Below are 16,265 nucleotides of genomic sequence, written 5' to 3'. Positions count from 1 at the left end.
AATTTTATCGCTATATTTTTTGGCTAATTCCGTTCATGGTGAGTCTGGGTTCCAGGTACATATTGTAACTAAGTTTAAATTTGAATAAAGAACCTGCACATTCTTTTCTGTGCGTGGGAAGAATTTTCCAAAGAACCACTCTTCTTCCTATAGTATGCTCTTCTGCGTACCAGGTAGCACTTGCCTTTCCTCTGCCTGATCTTAATTTTGTAAATCTTTAGACCACACAACATAACTGTAAACGCAATCCACTTCTGTAACTCCTGGGTGACAGCAGGCAGTCATTTTCCAGTGACTGACCAGGTAACAGTTTTCCTCAAGGCCCTACTTACTGCTGTATCAGCTGCTTAGGTTAGGCTCGCAGTTCGCTATCCACGGCACTGCTCTATAAAAAAGTGTATCCGTGGCACTTCTCAGTAGCTTAAGTCTCAGATAGTACAGATATGAAGGGCTCAGAAGAGCAGAATGAATGGATTGCGTCTGTGGGTAAACTGTGGATCTGAGTAAGCGGGCAGGTTGCCTGGTACCGTGGTCCAGGCTGTTCCTGCCATGATGGATTTTCATGAGGATCCAATGGGAAGTCCCTCAAATATCCTCATCGATTCTCAGCCACCTTATCATTGGGTTTATTCTGGGAAAAGATCAGAAATAACTGTTAAAACAGATGAAGTGTCTTACAGGGCTAACTTATGCTGTAGTGACATTATATGGGGGCCTGTTTCAAATGGGCCATTTGTATTACAATAAGACCCTCCAGAGTAAATTTTCCTCTCAGCTTACAAAGACTTTTTTCTTTTGCCCTTTGCTGCCTTTCTGGAAACACTCCTCTCTTTCACCCCTTCCTTTCTGAGCAGAGAGCCAGGCTTTAGAGAGTATGAGTACCTTGGACTTGAGGCCTCCTTTTCCTGACCAACTACCCAATCCTTAACCCCTGATAGCTTGGCTTTTGCTCTCATGACTCTTCTGAAACTGCCAAAGTCAACTAACTCTCTTGGTTTTCATCTTCTTTGACCTGAGCAATATTTAACACTTTAGCTACTGCTTGCTTCCTAAAAAATCTCTTCTTCCTCGGTTTCCTTCTTTCTGTTTCCTTTAATATCTCTCCCTTTTTCCTCTTGGCCTTTAAGGGTACCCATTTCTAAATGTTATTAATCATAACATTTCTAGTGGCATCAACTATCAATTTAGTGGGAGGAATGATTGAAGCTTATGGAATTTCACAGAGGAAAACAGTACAGAACTCTTTCTTTCTTGTGAAGTAATAAACTCATTCAACAATTAACATTACATAGTAAGAAGGCAGGCATTCTGGGAATAAAATAATAGCAGACATGGATATTATCCTCAAGGAACTTAGAGCCTAATTCAGAAAATCAGACCGGTGCACAAATACCTACAAAACCAGGTCAACAGAAGGATACAGATAAAATGTTTTGTGAATTCAATGAAGGAGGCGAGTACTTCCAGCTGGGGTAGGAAAGGGGAATCAGAAAACGCTAATTTTAGGAAGAAGTTGTATTTATATGTGTATATACTGAAAAGAATAAATTCAGGTTTTTAAAAATACCAGTCTATTAACAGAGACAAATATATACGAATCTTTCAAAATATAAAACTTCTGGTCACTTAAGAAGACCCTATTATTTCTAGAAAAATGGAAATTCATTTTCTTCATATGCCATATTTACCTGTAAAACCTCTTTCCTTCATCTTTTTTCCATAATTTTTTTGCAAAATTGGGTAAATAAAATGTAGTATATGCATACAACGGAATATCGTTCAGTCTTACATAGGAAGAAAATTCTGACACGTGCTACAACATGGATGAAGCTTGAGGACATTATGCTAAGTGAAATCAGCCAGTCACAAAAGGACAAATACTGTACTCTTCCACTCATATGAGGTATTAGAGTAATGACATTCATAGAGACAGGGTAGAATAGTGGTTGCCAGAAGCTGGGGGGAGAAAGAAACGAGGAGGTACTATTTAATGGGTATAGAGGTTCAGTTTGAAAAGTGGAAAAAAGTTCTGGAGGTGAATGGTGCGATGGCTGTATAATAATGTGAATGTACTTAATGCCACAGAATCGTACACTTTAAAATGGTTAAAATGGTAAACTTTATGCCATGTCTATTTTATTACAATTTTAAAAATATTTTTTAAATGTGAAAGGAGTTTACTAATTAAAATTTATGTAGTAATTTTACTCCAAAGAAAGTATGACTCTCCTGAGGTAGGCTTCAGAGTTATTAGCATCTGAGCTTCTTCAGCAAATGAATTTCAAAGATCACTAAGAATTTCTTAAATAATAGTATATCTGGAACCACAATGTACAAGGATAGCTGATGAGACAATGCTTTTTTCAGAACCTCTTGTCCATTAAAAATTTTGCTTTTCTACTATAAAACTAAAATTAAAATTTTCCACATAAAAGAATACTTCCATCTTAACATGATAGCAAAATTTTTAGAAACACAGACAACCCAGCTGAAATAAATTGCCATGAATTTAAGTCATGGTAGTTGGCTGAACAGTTTCTCTCTTAATAAGGAGGACACTGAGAAGCCAATCCATTACAGGAAAGAATTCAAAATAATTATGCAAATATAAATGATTAAACCCAAATAGCATTTAAAGGCTAAATGTCTACCTTGGAATTAAAACCACTTTTGGAGGTATAGGATTCCTCAAGCAGCCAACTCAGAGGAAATTTAGTTTTCCTTCACAAAAATATAAACGAGGAAGGCGAAAACAGCAGCAAAATGTAAAGAAAATACTAAAAGGGGAAAAGCATATACTTATTTAATAAGATAATCCAGACTACTTTACCTTTTTGGTAACTTGAAAGGTCTGGATGGGCTGGAAAAAAAGCAAAGGAAAAACAATCAGAAACAAGGCATTGTAATATAAACAAATGCTTTATATATGTATTCAACATTTTACTTGTTATCTCTCTTTACGAAAAAATCCTGGAAGGTTTAAAAAGGATTCTGTTTGAGAGATTTTGGATTTAACAATGAATGTTGAACATCTTGTACACCAGTAGGTGGCATCTTCCCAGACTCTTATCACACCCTCTTAAGGGAATCATAGTCATACCATGTAACATTCCCCAAACCTACAGCTACAGACTCCCTCATCTCTCTCACAACAAGAAGCCACATACAAGTCTCCAATCCAGGCTGCTTCTTACTTATCAAGGATCCCCCAACATCTTTTTTTTTTTTTTTTTTTAAATAGGACATCAATACCTTCTTCAACTAGAAATATTGTATTCCTTCTTCAGCTACAAGTCACTACTCATGTTTCACCATTCTGGAATACAGTGGTTCTCACGGTGTGGGATGAAGATCCCTGGGAGTTCCTGAGATCCTTCACAGAGTTTGTGAGGGCCTCCCTTTTCCAACCCCCATACCTGTTTAAAGCTGGGTTTTCTCCATAATTTTGTATATTTCAACCGAACAGCAGACTGCAGTAGATTGCAGAAGCAGGTATGAGAATCCTGCTGTCCTCTCTGAAGCCACACATCAAAGAGACTCGCAAAAATGTGAAATGATACTAATCATCTCACTAAACTATTTTTTTGTTTTGGAAATGATATTGTTTTTCATGAAAAATATTATTTATGTTAACATGTAAAGGGCTTACTGTCATTATTTCAAATAAGTTAAATTAAAAATTTTAAATTTCGGTTTCAATTCCAATATGGCACATATCAGATACAACCCACATAAACAAAATACCTTTGGATCCTTAATAATTTTTGAAAGTGTAAAGGGGTCGTGAGATCAAAAAGTTTGATCACCATTACACTAATACTGAGAGTATACTTAAATATTGGCTGAATAAATGAATAAATTTCCTACCTGTGTACTCTCTCCTAACCTGAAATCTTCCACCAGGCTGTCCCATACTTTGAGGAAATAAAACAAAATGAAAAATCTATCTTCTAGTCTTTCTACTTCACGCTATTACTCTTCCAGTAGTTAGAGCCCTATTTTAGAATTTCTTTGAGATCTAAAGTTTCCTTTCATATTTTCCCTCTCCATTACATGTCTCACTAATATACATGTATTCATTCTTAAAAAAATATTTATTTAACTCCTGTTATAGCCATGATTGAGACCAACAGGGTCCCAAACTTCATGGAACTTACATTCTAGAACGCACTTTGCATTAATCTGTTTACATGAAAGATGCATGTGTTCTAAATTTCATGCTTTATGTACATGTCCTCGTTAATGAGTCTAAGCCCCTTAAAAATACTAAACTCAAGGAGATGGAACAACTCCAGAGATTGCAAGCACTGGGAACAATGTTAGAGAAGAGACAATTCCAATTTCATCCCAGTCCTATTTGTAGAGATGGGCCTCAGTTTGCCTTTGGTCATTCAGGGTCGTAGGAGCAGAGCTGTAGAGAGAATTCATGTTTCTTGATTCCTAATTTGCTGTTCTTAGCCCTGTGTGTGTCGGTCTGTAATACCAGGGGGGAAAATGACATAGGGATAATCATAAAGTATTCATCTGTCATACAGGAAAAGAAGTATTATTTCTTTTGGGAGATGTGGAATTTAAAGTCAGAGTTTCCAGTAAGAAGAGCATAAGAGAGCTTGTTGCTTTACGAGCAAGTGCGAGACCGAATATTCACAGCGTTACTAAAGAAACCCCCCCAAAGTGCATTCTTCTTATATGTGTACAATAAAGAGAATTCACTTTTAAAAGCTAAAAACTGACATTAAAAGCATACCCAGGGACCACATCTTATTTGTGTTCACATCTCCATAACCTAGTAGAATGTATGGTCCTTTGTGGATGTCAGATCAGAGTTTGCTGGATTAATGAATGAGCATCTTTTATTACTTTTCTCAGGTTCAACAGCTTTGAAGTCAGTAGTCAATGGATAGCAAGAAAATGAGGACATAAATATAAACACAGGAAAATTTAGTTTTATTTTCTATTTGTTTATCTCTCTTTCTGTTACACACACACACACACACACACACACACACACACACACGCACTTTGTAACTTCAGCCCATTCCTATCTGCCAATCCTAAGCTCCTTTACCACTTTACTACATTTTCTAAGTTTTCGTTTGTGCCTCTGAATCCTATAATAGAGGCCCTCTTATTCCTCAGTGCTGCAGAAATCATTAATTTGATGGCTAATCAGAAAGGTTAAAGTAAAAAATTCTAAAAAAAGTGCCATATACATTCCTTAAATATCTAATTGTAACTTAAATTTAAATGTATACTCAGCCGCCAATCTTTTCTTACTTATCATACTGCATTGTCTATGATTTCCAGTTTTGGAGGACTTCAGATACTTGTGAATAGCCTGAGTTCACTAATTACAATATATAATCTAAGTTTTGGTGATTTTGCCCCAAATCTTTTACAGTTGTTTCTCTCATGCCTAATTCAATATCAATTTTGTGGATGTGGTCGAGCCAGGCCATCTGAGCGCAGAGGGAAAGACCACACCTACAACCCCAGGAGCTGGTGAAGGACTTGAAACTTGCTCTACACAAATGGGGCTTTCAATAAAAATGTCTGCTACTGAAGAACTCATGAAGAACACTCGTTTTGAGGGGTAAATCTACCAAGGGAAAAACCCCACTATCTTCTCAAATATAATTATATATTGATTCTTTAAATATACGTTTTATTGAGATAGAATTCACATACCATATAATTAATCCATTTAAACTGTACAAGTTAATGGGTTTTAGTACTTCCACAGAGTTGTGTGTCCATCACCACAACCACACACTGCTTTTTAAAGAACATGCTATCTGAACACCAATGATGAAGCTATTAATGAGCTTTGTGAGAAAAATTATTTTTTACAGAAAGGGAGAGTAAGACACTGACCAAAGAAACCAATCACTTAACTTGTACACAAAGCCTTAATTTTTCACTCCCAGTTTTCAAGTTACACATCCTCAAAACTACCTCTTGAATTTCCACAAGAAGTTAAGAGACTTTGCTGTCTTTAGACCCAAGGTGATCCCCAGAGCCGTAGCTCTGGGCTAAATCATACCAAGCAGTTGCAAAAAAATATTTTATTATATACATTTTGGGTTGTAACAAATGTAAATATTCTTTTTCCTCCTACTCACCCCCATTAACTTTTTTTTGTAACTGAGAAATTCATGGATCTATGACTAGTTTGCTCCCAAGAGACAGAAACAAGTACATATCCATCACATTCTTTCTGCTTGAGTAAAGACCTCATTTTATGTTAAATTTGAGACAATAAGTAGAGATTGTTGACATCAGTTGAAAAAGAAAAACTAAGGTTACCACAAAGATACCTCCTGGGAAAACATAAGTTCCCTTTGAAGTTTTTATACTAATGGACATGACAAACAGATGTTTGAAACACCAAAACCACAACTGCAGGTAAAACATGAAACCTGTTTGATTTATGGTTTATGGTGTTGCCATCTTGAATTCTGCCCTACAATCTCTTACCAGAACATACCTGTTTAAGGAGGCAAGCAAGGGGATCCACCACATACTTTCATGATCAAAAATAGTCTCCCTTCATCTGTACTCTCTTTCAGATTTGCTACTTTTAATAGCTTTCTAATAAAATCTGCAGAATGATTTTTTCCCCCTAACCTCGGTCTTGTGTTGTTAAATAACAACTGGTAAAAACAAACAAGAGAGAAACCATGTTTTTCGAAGGTTCATTCACCTTTTAATACTGTCTGGTCAAAACTCATGCCAAAAAAAAAAAAAAAAAACAAATAAAAAATAATAATCTTAGGTGGGAACATCTGCTTGTTCTTTGGTGAGGGTTGTAGCCTTTTTTTCTGCTGAGGAAAAGCCCCAAGGCAGATGACATTTGCATGCTCCATGACACACTCCCACAGGCTGTAGCGTAAATAAGCTTGGGTTGTGCACAATCCCCAGATGACTAGCTGGAGTGTCTCTCTCCCATTCAAGAGAGCATTTCTGTATGCGAGTGGATGACACTGACGTGATTGTAGGGCTAAGCTCAACTCTGCTTTCAAAAAAATAAATAAAGCACTTATAACTCAGTACTCATAATAAGTAATTAATTGCCCCAGCACTTCACACTTGAGAACTGTAACAGCAGTTGAGAACCTTGGCTCCAGCTCCGATGACCAGTGAACTGTGGTATGTGCACATATATCGGTCAAGGGACTAACTAACGACACTGTAAAGTTCTCAGAAGGAGGGAAGGTGCGGGGTGCAGAGTGGGGTAATCATGACAGTGGGGGTTGGGGGATACACAGAGGCAAGGAAGATTTTTTTAAAAGGTAATTTGTATGTGAGGGAAAAAGTTAACAAGAAACAGAAAAAAATGTAGAAAAGCTACAAATGGCCTGTTTTTTTGGTTTCCCTCACCTTTTCTCTCTCTTTTGATAATTTTTGGGAAGACAGTGGGAGATTGTAGGGTGAGGGAAATGGGACCACTAAAACATGAAAACATGCTACCCGTCTAGAGAACTCCATTGTTGACATAGCTGCGGAATTAATATCACGACTTAGAAAGGGGCAGTATCAAGTTTCACAAATTCCAAATAGCTTTTCCTAGCATTCAGGAAAATCAAAGCTACAGAAAAAAAGAACTTTGTATATTTCTGAACAACTAAAATGTTATGAAGGACATATTTTTTCTACTTCATGGTAGTAACCAAATTTAAATAAGAAAGTGCTTAAAGTAGCACATTTTAGTCTCAATAGTCCCATACTTTAGTAGCATTGGATTGTGCCACATTGCCTTTTTGTAAAAGGGTATTCTGCAAGCAATATCTTTAGCTCATTGCTGGTATGTTAGGAAGAAAGTACCTGAAAATAAAGAATCCACACTTTGATGAGCATTCTTTAAAAGATTTCCAACAAAAACAAAACCAATCTTCATCACTAAGTATTTCCATGAATCATCACTGGCACACTTGGGGTCTATCGTGAAGATGAAACAGATACCCTGTAGACAAGCTAAGCTCGGCCTCTAATTTATCTTCATGCACCAGAGCTAAATGTTTATGGTCTGTGTCAAGTGATTTGAAGGATAACAATAACCACAACTACTTGCGTAATGCATGTCCTGAATGCTCAAGAGATGTGGACTCAAAAGTACTGGTCATCTTGCTGTCTCAAACTGTTGTAACCGACCAGAGTCCCACTACTACACAAAATATAAAATAAACTAGGAGACCAAGGATAAGGTTGGGAGTGGAGGACTAATATTTAAAGAGCATGTAATAAATACCAATCTCTTTATAAATGTTAAAAAAGAAATTCAGCATCAATTAAATAAATATTTGAGCATGGGACATTGTCTTTAAGAAAGTAGTGAACTAAGTAATCAAAAGATGTGAGTTAAAATAAACAGCAAGGACCTACTGTATAGCACAGGGATCTATATTCAATGTCTTGTAATAACCTATTATGGAAAAGAATCTGAAAAAGAATATGTATACATATATATATATATATATATATATATGGAAGAAAAAAGATGTGAGCTCAAGTCTGGACCCTGAAACTCATTAGCTGAATGATCTGAACAAGTCCTTTAATTTCTCAGGATTTGTAAGAAATGGATAATACCTGAAAATGAGCTGTATGAGCAACAGTTTTCTGTAAACTGTTGAGCATTATCCAAAGAAAAAAAGGTCTAACTCCCCCTCCTCCCCCTCCCCCTCATCCTCTGCTACCACCACCACCACCATTACGAGTAGTTCATCTGGAAATGGCATTCAAGCATCAGTTAAGCAGTAGTGCAGAAGACTAATGAGGAATAAAGTGTAATGCCCTCTTATTCATAAGCACTGTGAACCTTTATGATTTACTTTACAAGATTCAAATGGTGCTTGCTAATAGCTGAATATAATAAAAATAAATGGTATCACACCTGCAAGCCTAATCAGAAAAAGAAAACATTAGAACTGTAAGAAACCCTAAAAGTCATCCCTCTAATCTTTGTTTTCACGTAACAAAGAAGAAAAAGGTCCAAGATCACAGAGCAAGTCAATGAAGAGCCAGGTCTGGAATGCAAATTTTCTGACTTGATCCTGTACTTTTTGGCCACAACCTGGAAGACAGTACCCTGATGCAGATTATGAGAAACTGCTTGTGAACCAAAAATGAAAATGAGGGCAGAACAGGAAAATCTTATTTAAGAGCAAATGGTATGTGTTCATGAAAGTGCACATGCAAGGATGTTCACTGAGGTGTGGTTTACAGTAAGGAAAAAAGTGAGAGCAACCTAAAGGTCCATCTTTAATGGATGCTTAAATAAATGGTGGTACACCCATACTATGGAACACTGTACAGAATGAATACAGAAACATACACATACACATGCACATACTGACATGGAAAGAGCACCAAGACAAAGTGAGAAGTTTCAAAATAATTCATCCAGCATTTATGGGAAAAATGATATACAAAATATGTAAGTGTACGCTAAAAATTCAGAAGGGAACATGGCAAATTGTTTACCATGAGAGAAGGAATCAAAAGTGAGTTTTACTTTGTATTTTTGAATTCTTCATGAGAATGTATTCATGAATTCGTTGTAAAGTTAAAGAGAAGTGAAAAAGAACTTTATAAAGGGAAATTGTATATGCATTCATTTAGGTACATGTGATTGAAATATTTTCTTTGAAAATTTCTCTCACTGATACAGAATTTGGGGAGAATGGAAGCATCCCAGCTAACTATATAGTAGAAGAAAATAGGTAACTATACACAGATCATAAATTTTCAAAGAACTTAAAACAAAATACATTTAATACAAAATCTAGAGTTAATTTTGTTCAATTCAAATATTTACTGCACAGTTCAAATGACACCAAGGAATTTGATCTTCATTGGAATCACCTGGTTAGCTTAAATAAAGAAAGGGATTTCCAGGGTCCTTCCCAGGGATCTGGTTCAGTAGGTTTTGGAATAGAGCTTACACAGTCAGAGCTTGAACCACCGCTTTGGACAATTTGCCAGGGAAATGTGACTTCCAGACAAGAAACAATTAGAGAATAATACAAGAAAATAATTGAAACTTAAAGGTATAGTACAAAATACTAAGTGAATGGGGAACAGGGAGATAATATTGGAATAGAGTACTCCAAAGAGTATCCCCTGAACTTGACGTAAGTAGAATTTGAACTAGGTCTTGAAGGACAGATAGATTTCAGACAGATAAACAGGAAGCAGAGGGAACGGAAACAAACACTGTGCCAAGACCTATGCCAGACACCTTCCCGTAGCAGCGTGAGCAATGTCAGGAGGACTTAGGAGGGAACAGTGTGGAGGGCAGCTTATTGGAGTAGGCGGGAAGCAAGCAATAGAAATAGGAAGCTGCTAAAGTTTCTTGAGCAAGAATGGATACGATGAAAACACTATTTTAGGATGAATGATCTGGTGGCAAGGTGCAGGAAACCCTAAAGATAAGAAGATCAGGTTGGGAGCTAGTGTAGAGTTCTAGGTGTACAGTGCTGAGAGGAAAAGAAATAGCAAAGACTTTAAACTTCCTTTAATGATTCAGAGGACCTCTGAGAATCTTATATATACATATGTGAATCAAAATATGAGTATCTATTGTCATAAATATAGTATTATATAATAATATATAGTATCATTAATTAATTATATAATCAATGTTATTAATTATATAATTATATATTTATTACAAAATATTATATAATTATAAAATATATTAATACAATTAATGTACTATATATAATTATATAATCAATAATATTAAAATAAATATATATATTATAAGAAAAATTCTGGTGAAATTTTGGATAAACCAAGGTTTATATATTCTATGTATAACACACTTCCATACTCTCGGTTGTTTAATATTTATATATAATGATGTACTTTAAGTACAATTAGAAATGCCTAAAACTACATTTAACTTATCTCTATATAATGAATTAAAAATAGTTGCGGTGCTTACTGAAATGAAGCTAGTGATACTTTGAATTACAGAGCAAAGGGGTTGTCCAGAAGGTTAATCTGGAAGTTGAGGGCACAGTTTTACAAGTATATTTTGGGGGTTTACATTAAGCCTGATTCAACAAATATATTTTATTACTTTCATTAAGATAAGAAAGATACACAAACATTTCTCCACTTTCAAAATTTTATGGATCTTACCTGTAAAAAAGTAAAAATGTTTTGTATTTTCATTACAAAGTATACAGCTAAGAGTTTGTATGTTAAGTAAAACCTCGGTAAAAGGGCTTCCCTGGTGGCACAGTGGTTGAGAATCCACCTGCCAATGCAGGGATCACGGGGTCAAGCCCTGGTCCGGGAAGATCCCACATGCCGCGGGGCAACTAAGCCCGTGCGCCACAACTACTGAGCCTGCGCTCTAGAGCCCGAGAGCCACAGCTACTGAGCCCGCGCGCCTAGAGCCCGTGCTCCGCAACAAGAGAAGCCACCGCAATGAGAAGCCTGCGCACCGCAACGAAGAGTAGCCCCCGCTCGCCGCAACTAGAGAAAGCCCGTGCGCAGCAACGAAGACCCAAAGCAGCCAAAAATAAAAAAATAAATAAATTTATTTTTAAAAAACCCACCTCAGTGAAGGTCTATTTGCATTCCTGAAAATAAGTTATCTATTTTATTAATAGGACAAGGCCTTCATCAACTAGACTAGAGATCAAAATTATAAACATAATCATAATTCACAAACCTGCCAATTATTTTGTCCAACATTGCTGGTCTTCAATTTTTAGTATAACATGTCTGCATTTTGTTCAATGTAAGAACTATTATTTGAGCTCCACATTACAAGATTACTAATCTTTTTAAAATTCATTTCCCACATATTTTGGCCCCCACCAAGTTATTCAGTATCATACAAGTTTGAGTTTGGAAGGTTAAAAGTCACACCTGCTACCAAAAAACTTTAGGGGGGTGGGGAAGTTAAAAAAATAATAAAAATCCACTGTATCAAAATGAATTCCAACAGTGTAACCAATATCTTGCAGCTGTTGTGATATCTTCATTTTACTGGCCATGAGGATAGATTATTCCCTCAACTTCTACAGAAATTCTTTAGCTATGCTTTTAAGAACAACAACATATAGTGAAATTGATTTTTCTTCCTTAACTAAATTTTCCCATATTTATCCTTTAACTAAAAAGTTAAATTTATATAACTCAATGGTCAGAAGCTTTAATAAAAAAGATCAAAGCAAAACTCTAGCACAGTTTTTATAAAAATAATACTGATAGAAAAGGGTTTTCTTCTCAAAGTCTGAGGTTAAAAAAAAAATCAACTATGCTTAAAAGAATTAGACTGAGAATAAACGAGAATTTCCTGAAGAAAAATGAGGAACACCCCAACATGGTGGGACCATGTGTTCTCAAGCTGTGGTGAGGTCCTCATTACATCCTGGTGCTAGGGCAACTAGGCTAAAACTTTAAGTTCACTGCATTCAATTCATAACAGCATAGATTCTGTCTGCAACCCCAAAACCTATCATACCAAACATCATGAAACCAAACTGAGGAACTTATTCTAAGAATAACATATTAAAAAGACCACAGTGAGAAGTAAGAAGACCTGCTATTAACTGGGGATTAATCTTGGGTTTTAACCTCTCTAGCTTCAAGTTCCTCATCTGCAATATAAAGAGAGTTGAATTAAATTATTTCTAAGGTCCTTTCCTGCTGTGAAATTCTACTGTATTCTCGTGTGGAATTTCAGAGAGTTCAAGTCATCACATAAGTATTTCAACACTCTGCCATGGCAAAATCTGGGAAGCCAGGTCCCCCTCATCAAAATTCCATGTTGAAATACTTCATATGAATAATCAATAAACCTTCCACCCCCCGCATAAGGTAGGTAAGCACTAGTGTTTTAAAATGCTTTGAAAGAGAATGCTGGCTCCTTATGTGAATAGCTAGAGAGATTGGCTTTCTAAATGGCTAGATAAATGGTTTATGAAAAAAGGGCTAAGTAGGAGGATGGGGCAGAGTTCCCCAGGTTAATGTTAGATAAATATGAAGATGGATGAACTGTGATGTAGTAACACATTTTTGGTAGTATGTATCAAAGGAGGAAAAAACACTGTAGGAAATCATGCCAAGTTATCAAAGACGCTGGTGGGATAAGAAGTGGTGAGGAATCATCTAGTTCACCAACCTAGTGAGTTTTACCAGAAGAGAAAACATGAAGAAGTGCTCAAGTTAAAAGGGTTACTCTGAGGAGATGTATTTTCTGTTTTGATGTTAGTTTGGTTTTCTGATTATAAAACTAACATACACTTTTCTTAAAGCCTGGAAAATGCAGAAAATTATGAAGAAAAAAATCAGCCATACTCTTACTATACCGATCTAACCTCTGTAATTCTTTTTGTTTGATCTATTTCCTTTCAGTATTTTTTCCTTTGTGCCTAAATATACGCCGTAAGTATGCACACAGTTAGGACCATACTGGATGCATAAAGTGTTACCACTTCTGATTATGAGTTTTTCCCATGTAATTAAAAGCTTCTGAAAACATGATTTTTAGTAGCTGTATAATGTTCCATTATATTTCCCAAATTTATTTAACATATATATACGATTGTAATCACATTAATATATTACTTTATGTCTCTTTTGCTTATATATATATATATATCTTTCCTCTTTACTTATAAGAGTATTAAAGCTCTGAAACATCAAAATTTCCCTAGTTTGTGATATGTTTTTTAACATGATTTTTTGACATGCATTTTTAAAATTTTCAATAGCTGGAATTTTCCTTTGTAATTTGATGACTACTTTTATAGTTAAAGAGATATCCTTGATCCAGATGTCAGTTGTTCCCAATTCCACTTACTAATAATCTAGGCCAGTAATAATCTATTACTTTGTGATGCTTCGATTATTATTTTCTGTAAGGCCTCACTGTAAGGGGAATAGTAGAGTCCAAAAATTCATTTTTATAAAATATATGGCATTTGATATTGTGAGAATAACGAGCCGATGGTGGTGCACCTGTTCAGCTAGGAGACTGAATTTCCATGGTCTGGCTGAACCATCCAAATCCGTCCTAGTACACAGTTTGGCGCCATCTAGTAACAGTTGTTCACTTGGGTTTAATTATCAATGGGGACAAATGTGGATTTGGAGGTTGACTGGTCCTTCCAGGACTACAATAGTGGTAACAGAAATCTCTCAGTTAGTCGGTGCCCATTTTGTTAGCCAGATTTGGGGAAATTGGGCTGAGAGAGTAACGGAAATATGGAGATCCACTTTCTGCCTCCCCACTTCCTGAAAGAGGGTTGCCTATGATCAGAAGATAAGGTAAGTCTGGCCCTGTTTGAGAATGGGGGTTAGGTGGAAGTCGAGAGCCCACTGAGTTTTTGAGGAGTTTTACTTTCTTAAAGTTTTAAACACGCTAGGGTCTGTTTCACCTGTCCTAGTGGATCCATTGATCCAATTCTTATCACAGAATCACATTGTTTTAGTTACTCTGGAGTCAAGATAGCCAAGTCTCAGGATGGAATATATTTAGGAAATCCTAATTCCCTTTAAAGAACTAACAGGTTTACAGTATTATTCTTGCATTTGTAACTTGAAAACAATTTCAGTTAGTGAAAGATCAAAAGAGGTTATTAAATGGGCCCCCAACCAAATACAAGAAACTTAACTCTCCAATGACATGCACATGCTAAATTACAGTCTAGAACAAAGATTGTAAAGGAAATTTCAAAAGTTTTTCAGCTCATTCAGAACAACTTCATAACAAGACAACTAACTGCATGAACCTCAAGGGCAGTATTACAGAAAGTTTCCCATATGCTTTCCTTGTGAACAGATATTTCTTACAAAGTAAACTCACATTCAATTTTAAGTCAACTGAGCGCAGTAAGTTTTCCCAGAACCTGACTTATGTCAAAGGTTGAAGTATTTTGGAGGAAAAGGCTTACATATGTAGAATCCAAGGGCTCTCTCTTGTCATAAATGTTAAAAACACCCTTTCTTTTCCTTCTTCCTGGCCCTACATCTGGCTCTTCCATATGGAAAACTTAAATCTTTTTATAATCTTGGCTTACCTCTATCATAAAATCTTTGTCAGAAGGATGGGAAAGATGTGTTACTACCTTCCCTAAGGAAAGCTGCCTAAGGACAGCCCTTTATTTTCTTAGCATTATTAAATCATTCATTTTGTCATCTCTTCTCCACCCTAGAAATTCCAGTTCACTAAGCACTTTTGAGCAATAAAAAGTAAAAATACAATTTCTACTCTCAAGAACCAAAATAGGAAGATGAGAGGCTAACAGAAGATGCAAGTGGGAAAGCAAATAAGGCAAGATATATGCGAAATGTGATTATGTCACAGAATATTTTTCAGATTCCAAAATAAAAATGCAGCTCATATATGCAAAATAGATAACCAACAAGGACCTACTGTATGGCACAGGTAACTCTGCTCAATATTCTGTAATAACTTAAATAGGAAAAGAATTTTAAAAAGAATAGATACATGTATATGTATAACTCAATCACTTTGCTGTACACCTGAAACTAATACAACATTGTTAATTAACTTTACTCCAATATAAAATAAAAATTTTAAAATAAAATAAAAGCTCATAAAATGTAGCTTAGGGGTTTCCCTGGTGGCGCAGTGGTTAAGAATCTGCCAATGCAGGGGACACGGGTTCGAGCCCTGGTCCGGTAAGATCCCACATGCCGAGGAGCAACTAAGCCTGTGAGCCACAACTACTGAGCCTGTGCTCTAGAGCCTGCAAGCCACAACTACTGAAGCCTGCGTGCCACAACTACTGAAGCCCGCGTGCCTAGAGCCTGTGCTCCGCAACAAGAGAAGCCACCGCAATGAGAAGCCCGCGCACCGCAACAAAGAGTAGCCCCCCTGCTCGCCGCAACTAGAGAAAGCCCGCGCACAGCAACGAAGACCCGATGCAGCCAAAAATAAATAAATAAATTTATTTTTAAAAATGTAGCTTAAGTTTGCCATCTTCAAATCAAGGAAAAAAATATACACATATTTAAACAGCAAGGTGGTAGCTCAGAGTGGAGCTTGGTTTACTAAGAAATTCTCCTGGGAGGAGGTGAGTATGCCAGCCCTTGAGCCTTCCTCCTGCCTCCAACCTCCCTCCCACTGCACAATCAGCAATATAAAAATTAAGAGAACATTATCCCTGCCTTCCAAGTGTATACAGACTGGCCAAGAAGGTGAAAGGATATTTTAGAATTAAAGGAGAGAGATCCTTAAATCCCTTATGTCATTCTTTTAAACCATTCCTATTTCA

The 16,265-nt window shown here is 36.3% G+C and overlaps 1 protein-coding gene across 9 annotated transcripts in view; it reads right to left on the bottom strand.

The window, feature by feature from the left end:
• Positions 1-16,265, bottom strand: part of DISP1 (dispatched RND transporter family member 1) — a 228,287-nt gene that overhangs the window by 18,056 nt on the left and 193,966 nt on the right. For all 9 annotated transcript variants that reach the window (XM_082389750.1, XM_082389746.1, XM_082389751.1 and 6 more), the window contains one exon: positions 2,831-2,860. In XM_082389750.1, the coding sequence (XP_082245876.1) occupies positions 2,831-2,860 (30 nt within the window). The remainder of the gene's footprint in view (positions 1-2,830; positions 2,861-16,265) is intronic.

Source organism: Balaenoptera borealis (assembly GCF_965194805.1).
Source record: "Balaenoptera borealis genome assembly, chromosome: 1".
NCBI classification, from domain to species: domain Eukaryota; kingdom Metazoa; phylum Chordata; class Mammalia; order Artiodactyla; family Balaenopteridae; genus Balaenoptera; species Balaenoptera borealis.
This window is presented reverse-complemented; position numbering and strand designations above follow the sequence as displayed.